The sequence below is a fragment of the Eutrema salsugineum genome, unplaced genomic scaffold, assembly GCF_000478725.1.
Source record: "Eutrema salsugineum unplaced genomic scaffold, Eutsalg1_0 scaffold_9, whole genome shotgun sequence".
NCBI classification, from domain to species: domain Eukaryota; kingdom Viridiplantae; phylum Streptophyta; class Magnoliopsida; order Brassicales; family Brassicaceae; genus Eutrema; species Eutrema salsugineum.
In genome coordinates, this window is record NW_006256342.1 from 704542 (window position 1) to 711866 (window position 7325).

A 7325-nucleotide genomic window follows, 5' to 3' on the forward strand; every position below is an offset into this window, starting at 1 on the left:
AAATTGGGAAAGAAAAAGGAGAAACAGAGAAAGTCATCCTAATGGAAACGAACTCAATTAATTGGATCATGACATCTATTAAATTGTAATCAATGCTCCTGCTTACATTTATGAATTTTGGTTTTTCCTTAGGAAGACATTTAAAATCCACGTGTCAACTTATTGCTTCATTCATTAATTGGTTTTGGCTTATTCTTATTTCTTCTTTGCTTTTCAGGCAAAATTCCCAAAAAAACGTAAAATATCATATAAATATTTTACTGTTTTATTTATTTTTTCTTATTTTCACGTGATTAGCTAGTTTGTCACATCATAAAATGTGAAAGTTTAAGATAATAAATAACTAGTCCCTTCCATTAAAAAAATTTCCGGTCAAAGTTTCATTATGGAACATTTGAAACAATGAAAAATAAATGGTGGAAAAAAAGATAAGGAAAGATAAATGATTTTTTGTACGACGTCGTTTCTTATCTGGAGAGACCTTTTTGGGTCGATACAGACTTAGCGCTTTGCATAAATGGGCCTGGCCCATTAATATTATGTCGATATTTTCTTTCTCGGCACCAAAACCATAAACCCTAATTTTAGTCAAGTTCATCGATTTTGTGTCGACAGTTTTCATTTTTCTATTACATTAATACCTCTTCTCCGTTGCTACTGCTGAATTTGTGGAGATAATGGGGAAAAGTCGGCGTAAACAGAAGACTATACCTCCACCGCAGCTTCCTCCGGATGTTCCCGAAGAGGATATTGAGTTTTCCGACGAGGATTTGAAGTTCGTCGAAGAGAACACTGACTACGCCCGATTCGTCACTCGAATTGACACCGGTGCTATCAACAGGTGCCTCTATTTCTCTCGAGATATTTCGTGCTGTTTGAATCAGGTTTTAATGTTTGTTTCTGGATTTTCTGCAATTTGTTGCTTTTGAGTATCATGATTGATAGTTGACAAAAAAAGAGAGTGTTATGGTTGATTTTTGTTTGATTGTAACAGTTCTTGCTATATCCGCGTTGAGTCTGAAGCTTTTTGTACTTGATAGCTGGTCCAATTTCAAATTCATTATGTGTTAGTGGTTGCTTTATTGCTCACACTCTGAGTTAGCGAATAGGTTTAATATTCAACATACCCGGAAGCTATTGGCGATGGGGCTTCTACTATCTTATCTGATCAGATTGTTGGTATGAAAAAGAGGTCTTGTTATATACAGTGGTTATTTTCCATCTCTGTATTGATGATATCTTGTTTCTGCTGTTGCCAGGCAATGCAGCCTTAAACCAAAGACAGTGGAAGATAAGTATCAGGAAGAACGATCAAAGAAGAAGGCACAACAAGAAGGGAAAGGGAATAATGAGATCCAAGTGGATCCTGTTGATGTGCTCCCTGTCAAGACTTTAGATGGAAAACTCCATTATCGAACGGGTAATCAACGAAAACTATATTCTGGTCGTTGTTTAGTCGCACAGATATAGAATTCTTATCAGTGGTCTTTCTTTTTGATGCCTACTGGTTGTGTTTTGTAATGGTTCAGTGTTAAAGACATCAAAACTTGCTGATGGCGACACAGAAGAACTAGAAAAGGATGCTTTTGAAGATGAAAATACATTGAACAAATCTCAAAGGAGAGCAAAAGCTAAAAAGAGTAAAAAAGAGGCAAAGAAACAAGAGAAGGAATTTCCTGAGGAGATCGTACAAGAGGAAGAAACACCTCAAGCAGCTGTTCTGGTGATGCCTGTTTTGAGTCTCTTTTTTTTGTTCATTATATAAGCTACTATAAGCTTCATTTTTTCACTCTTTGACATGTTTTTTTTCAATGAGCATCATATTTGATAGCATTGTGCATCTTACCTTGCTAATGCCTTTCCATTTAGAGAAACATGAATCACTTAGTTGATTATGCTGAGAATTAGGTGTTTTGTGATTTTGAGTATTCCAGTGTTTTTTATGTGTTTCTTTCATTTTTTAACATGTGAATGACTTTCTTCTTTTGTCAGGCAGAAGTGAAAGAAGAACTATCTGCTGAAGAGACGTTTGAAAATAAAAAAAACAAACTCGCGGAGCTGGGAATGCAACTACTATCTGATCCAGAGGCAAACATAAAATCCTTAAAGGAAATGTTAGAGATCTCCAAAGACGAGAATACAAAGATAGTGAAACTTGGCTTGTTATCTGTGTTGGCCGTATTCAAAGATATTATTCCTGGGTAGTTATAATTTCTATCCCCCATTATTTCCTCATTTTAATTTGCTTCAGTCTCTTAATTGTCTCCCTTTATGATGTTGGAGTTTACATCTTTGATTTGTTGGTGGTGCCAGCTATCGGATTAGACTTCCTACAGAAAAGGAGCTCGAGATGAAGGTCTCAAAGGAAGTAAAGAAAACCCGGTTCTATGAGTCAACTTTATTAAAAGCGTACAAGGTATGCATATCAATTATATTTGATTATTGATTCCTCTGGTCTGGATATAATTATAACATTTTCTTTTGCTGCTGATGTCCTTGACAGGCATATCTGCAAAAATTGGTTGTATTAGAAAAGCAGTCAGTATATAACCAAGTTGCCACTCGGTGCCTTTGTACATTGCTAGATGCGGTTCCTCACTTCAACTACCGTGATAACTTGTTAATTTCTGTTGTCAGAAATATTAGCTCCCCAGACGAAGTCGTAAGGTCCTGGTTATTTTGACTTTTTCAGAGAATACAAATAATGTCCATCTGATATATCATCGAAGCTAACCCATAGTAGAAGTGTTGATATTTCCTTTTGTCATGACCATGTCATTTAACGGCAAACGCATATATTTCGTCCCTATTTATCGGCCGTTTATGTTTGCAGGAGACTCTGTTGCTCTACCATTAGGTCTCTTTTTTCCAATGAAGGAAAACATGGTGGTGAGCTGACCGTGCAAGCTGTACGCTTGATTGCTGATCAAGTCAAATCTCAAAATTGCCAACTTCATCCTAACTCTATTGAGGTATCTATTGGTCTTATTTCAACATTCTAACAACCACGCATTACATCACGAAATTAACATTTTCATTTGAAAACATATCGTAAGACTAATACAAGGCGCGTAATAATTCGGGAAGTATTCTCCAAGAATCTGTTGTCAATTCCCCTTGGCTCCGTTTTTGTTCTTAGGTGTTCATGTCCATACGCTTTGACGAGGATATTGGAAAGCGTGACAGAGAGGATGAAAATAAGAAATATAGGAAAAACAATAAGAGAAATAAGCAAGAGGAGCAAAATCAAGTGCAGGAAAATGAGAGGAAGAAATCGAAGCGAGAAATGATGTCTAAGATCAGAGACGAGGTAATTTACTTTCCTTTTTTGTGCAATAGATCTGCTTGTGGGAGATTTGACGTTGATATATTCTTCCCTCGTGTTGACAACCATTTATTTGACCATAAGATCTAAAATGGGTTCCGGTCGTACTGTTCCTTTGAGCTAAAGTGATATATCTTGATGACATTTTTCAGGTTGCTGCTGATTACAAGGGTGTTACCTATGAACCGGATGCTATGGAGCGGCGAAAGATGCAGATAGAGACACTTTCTGCTGTTTTTGAGACCTATTTCCGTATCCTGAGAAATACAATGTATTCTATCGGCGAAAGGTATTTTCATAGATTGTTATAGCTGTTTAAGAATTTGTGTTTCCAGTGTCGTGAATATGAATTAAAGAATGCTTGCCTTAAATTAAATCCAAAATCTACTATTATCCGTCTGCAAATCGATTCTATCAAATTCTTCGTGTGAATTCTCATTGGCTTTGCAGTCACAGATAAATGGTTATATAGCTTTATGCCTTTATTAATATTGGTTTTAAAAATTTTCTTGACGTCGTCGCTTTGACTTATTGCAGCACAGAAGCAGACACAGCTACAAATCCTGGTGCCTTTGGATCACACCCTTTGCTTGCTCCATGCTTGGATGGGTTGGCAAAATTCACCCAACAATTGGACTTGGACTACATTGGGGATCTCATGAATTATCTAAAGAAGCTTGCTTCTAGCAGTAGTGTGTCTAACAACTCAAAGCAGAAGAACTCAAAACTGTTGACAGTATCTGAACGGCTAAGGTGTTGCCTTGTCGCCTTCAAAGTCATGAGGAGCAACTTAAATGCCTTGAACGTTGACTTACAAGACTTCTTTGTCCAGCTTTACAACCTCCTCCTCGAGTACCGCCCTGGAAGGTTTGTTTTAACTTTTTCCTCTTTTAACCGCGACATAGAGCTGAATGTATAGTTGACTCTAAAAACACCTTTTTGTGATGCGAAACAGAGATTCAGGTGAAGTGTTGGCCGAGTCTTTGAAGATAATGTTGTGCGACGACAGACATCAAGACATGCAAAAGACAGCCGCTTTTGTAAAACGTCTAGCCACGTTCGCATTATGCTTTGGCTGTGCCGAGTCTATGTCAGGTAACAAACATTACCAACACTTTGGTTTACATATTCACATATTACTTTATCTCAAGCCAAGTCTCATTCTGCAATTTGTTACAGCGCTTGTCACCGTGAAAAATCTCCTCCAGAGGAACGTCAAATGCAGGAACCTTCTAGAGAACGATGCTGGAGGCGGCTCTGTTTCCGGTTCAATCGCAGTAAGTGACAAATATTTACTCATGATATAAAAATGTAATTATTACGGAATATATACTCACTGATCGCGAAAGCTCGATTGCAGAAATATCAGCCATACGCCACAGATCCCAACTTAAGCGGGGCTTTAGCAACAGTGCTCTGGGAGCTCAATCTCTTGACCAAACATTATCATCCGGCGATCTCAACGATGGCTTCAACAATCTCCGGCATGAACACTTCTCAGAATCAAACGTTTCTTTCTGCGGTGACTCCACAACAGGCGTTTGCAGATTACTCTCTTGCAAAGGAATCGTTTGAGCCTAAGAACGAGTCCCGGAAATTGAACAACAAACTGAAACGAGAGAGTTGTGGTGACGAAACTAAGAATGTTCCGGAAGTCGACATGGTTGTGCTCAACAAGAAGTTGAGAGAGAGTTTTACTATTCTTCGAGATATAGAAGAGGACGAGAGAGTGAGAATGGAGAAGAAAAAACTTCTGAAGAAACAGATTAACGTGGTGAAGAAGAAACTTAAGAACCCTAAATATAAGAAGAAAAATTGAAGAACACTTTTTTTTTCCAATTTAATGTTATACATTGCTTAAAGATTATAAATGCATCATTTAAAATTTTGTTCAATCTACTTTTGAGAATTTTTTTGTTGATGAAAAGGGGGTCTTTTATTCAAATCCATCGTGGTAATCCGTAATCATGGAAACTTATTTAATAAGTAAACAAATTGTGTATATGTATATGAATTCTGGTTTATATATATTCAACTATTGCTTCCAGATTCCAAACGATGGAACGGTTGTTGCTGGCTCCACGAGATAATTGGATCCCATGAAGGATCATCGATTGATACATCATATACTGTTTCTGTTTGGTTCACTGTATCTCAACGTGTTTCACCATAATCTTATACGTAGTAAAATTATAATTAAGTTATATGAATTGCGCTTAAATAAAAAATGCATAATTTCAAATTTTGTTTAATCTATTTGTAAATGTTTGTGGATTTTGATGATACTGTATCCGCCTTGGTAATCCTCGAATCTTTTTAAAATAATAAAAAATGTAGATATTATTATGATTATTCCAGTTTATTTAAATTCGACTAACGCTGTATAAGATTCGATCATCAGGACGAAACAAACAACATAGTCATACATGTGCTTTAGAGTTTAAAAAAAAAAAACGCAAATATCATCTTATATCTACACACGGGTCGCCACATCTATGAACCGTGTAATTAAAATAGAATTGTTAATCTCAGCTGTTACATGTTGTCAGCTTTGAACAAGAAAGAGAACATTGTTTCCCACCAAGACTCTAGCCGTACAACGGTACACACGACCATGTGAGACTCTATTTTTTATTTTTATGTATACTATTATATTAAATCAAGTCGTTTCAAATAAAAGATTACAAAGCCGACGGTTTCAATGACATTCTTTAGTCTACACCCATAAAAGGGAAACGGTTTTGGAATCTATACAGTATACGGTATACCCTATAATCAAAAGTTCAAAACAACAATAACATTGGAAGAGACGAGAGATGTTCTCGAGAACAAAGCATACAAATCGAACCATCCGAACAAAAACAACGCGACGATGTGAGACATTTTATCCCTTGTTTGTTTTAAAAACATATATAATTGCGTGAGAAAATCACTATTTTAGATTCTTAGTTTTGTGATAAAAATCCTTCGTCTCTTCTAATAGTTTGTCTGATTTTGTGAAATCAATATCCACTTTATTATGACTATTTGTATACATATTTGATAAACAAGTATATGTCAAGTAATGAAAGTTGTATTTTATTTTTATCATAGTGGCTTAATCCACGCAAGATTGACATCGTATATCATATACCCCAACATTTTTGTGTTAGGTGCTGGGACGATATCATGGAAGTAGAGTCAACATCTGTTTTGATTTATTAATTCCTTAGACTTAAAAACTTTAAAATGATTAAGATGCATTATATTAGTGAAGTATAAAGTGGATAACTTGCATTTTGTTAAAAATGAAATAAGTAGTAAATAACTTACATTATTGTGGTTTTCAGTTTTCTTTCTCATTAATCAATCGAAAAAAAGTCGGGGATATAATCGAAAAAAACTCTCATTCTCAATCAGTACAAAAAAGGAGAAGATCGAAGAACAATTGTTGTATATCCACCAAGATTCGAAATCCAAAGAAACCAAAAAGAAAAACGAGAAACAGAGTAATCAACGACTACTCTGTAGTGCCGCCAGGTAACCACAATGACAAATCGTCGCCGGATAAGGAAGGGACGAGCTCCGGTAGATCAAGAGCGATTCCAGATCGGAGAGTCTCCACGATATGCTCGAAGACGAAGACGTTACAGGGAATATGAAGAACTCCTTTCTGAGCGTAACCGTATTCTTGAGCAGATCGATTGAGCAAACCAACGAAAACAGGGTGGTTCAGCAATTCCGCACTCACCACGAACCTTTCCATCTTTTCGCCGACGTTCACCGGAACGAGACCGGAAGGGACTGTCGATGCCACGTTTGCTCGCTTCACCGAGAAAACTGACGGCGATGCGTTCGCCGTCGGGTGATGGACATCGCGGCGCCGGATTTGGTTGCATCGATCAGAGGATGAGTCAGCGATTTGTGAGAGGCGGCGAATCAGAGGCTTCATGTTTTATTTCTGACTGTCTTAGTTCCTAGAGAGAGAGATTTTTTTTTAAAAAAAAAGTAGAGAGAAAGA

The 7325-nt window shown here is 36.8% G+C and overlaps 2 protein-coding genes across 2 annotated transcripts; one reads left to right on the forward strand and one right to left on the reverse strand.

Moving 5' to 3' along the window:
- The first annotated feature begins 559 nt into the window (after positions 1-559).
- LOC18009002 (nucleolar complex protein 3 homolog) lies at positions 560-5231 on the forward strand. Its single transcript, XM_006389856.2, has 13 exons — positions 560-841; positions 1260-1420; positions 1530-1723; positions 1993-2201; positions 2314-2416; positions 2504-2667; positions 2834-2972; positions 3140-3310; positions 3478-3614; positions 3863-4192; positions 4281-4420; positions 4505-4602; positions 4686-5231. The coding sequence occupies exons 1-13, from the start codon at positions 678-680 to the stop codon at positions 5142-5144; spliced, it is 2469 nt and encodes an 822-aa protein (XP_006389918.1). The 5' UTR covers positions 560-677; the 3' UTR covers positions 5145-5231.
- Positions 5232-6824: 1593 nt separating this feature from the next.
- Positions 6825-7256, reverse strand: LOC18008124 (auxin-responsive protein SAUR40). Its single transcript, XM_006389857.1, has one exon. It carries the CDS (start codon positions 7254-7256, stop codon positions 6825-6827), a length of 432 nt encoding a protein of 143 aa, XP_006389919.1.
- Positions 7257-7325: the final 69 nt, after the last annotated feature.

Bases quoted from the DNA above. Each gene is read 5' to 3' on its own strand.
- LOC18009002 (XM_006389856.2), top strand. From the start codon at position 678: ATGGGGAAAAGTCGGCGTAAACAGAAGACTATACCTCCACCGCAGCTT. The intron at 3,311-3,477 runs GTAATTTACTTT...GACATTTTTCAG, and splicing joins TGTCTAAGATCAGAGACGAG to GTTGCTGCTGATTACAAGGG. The intron at 4,421-4,504 runs GTAACAAACATT...AATTTGTTACAG, and splicing joins CTGTGCCGAGTCTATGTCAG to CGCTTGTCACCGTGAAAAAT.
- LOC18008124 (XM_006389857.1), bottom strand. From the start codon at position 7,256: ATGAAGCCTCTGATTCGCCGCCTCTCACAAATCGCTGACTCATCCTCT.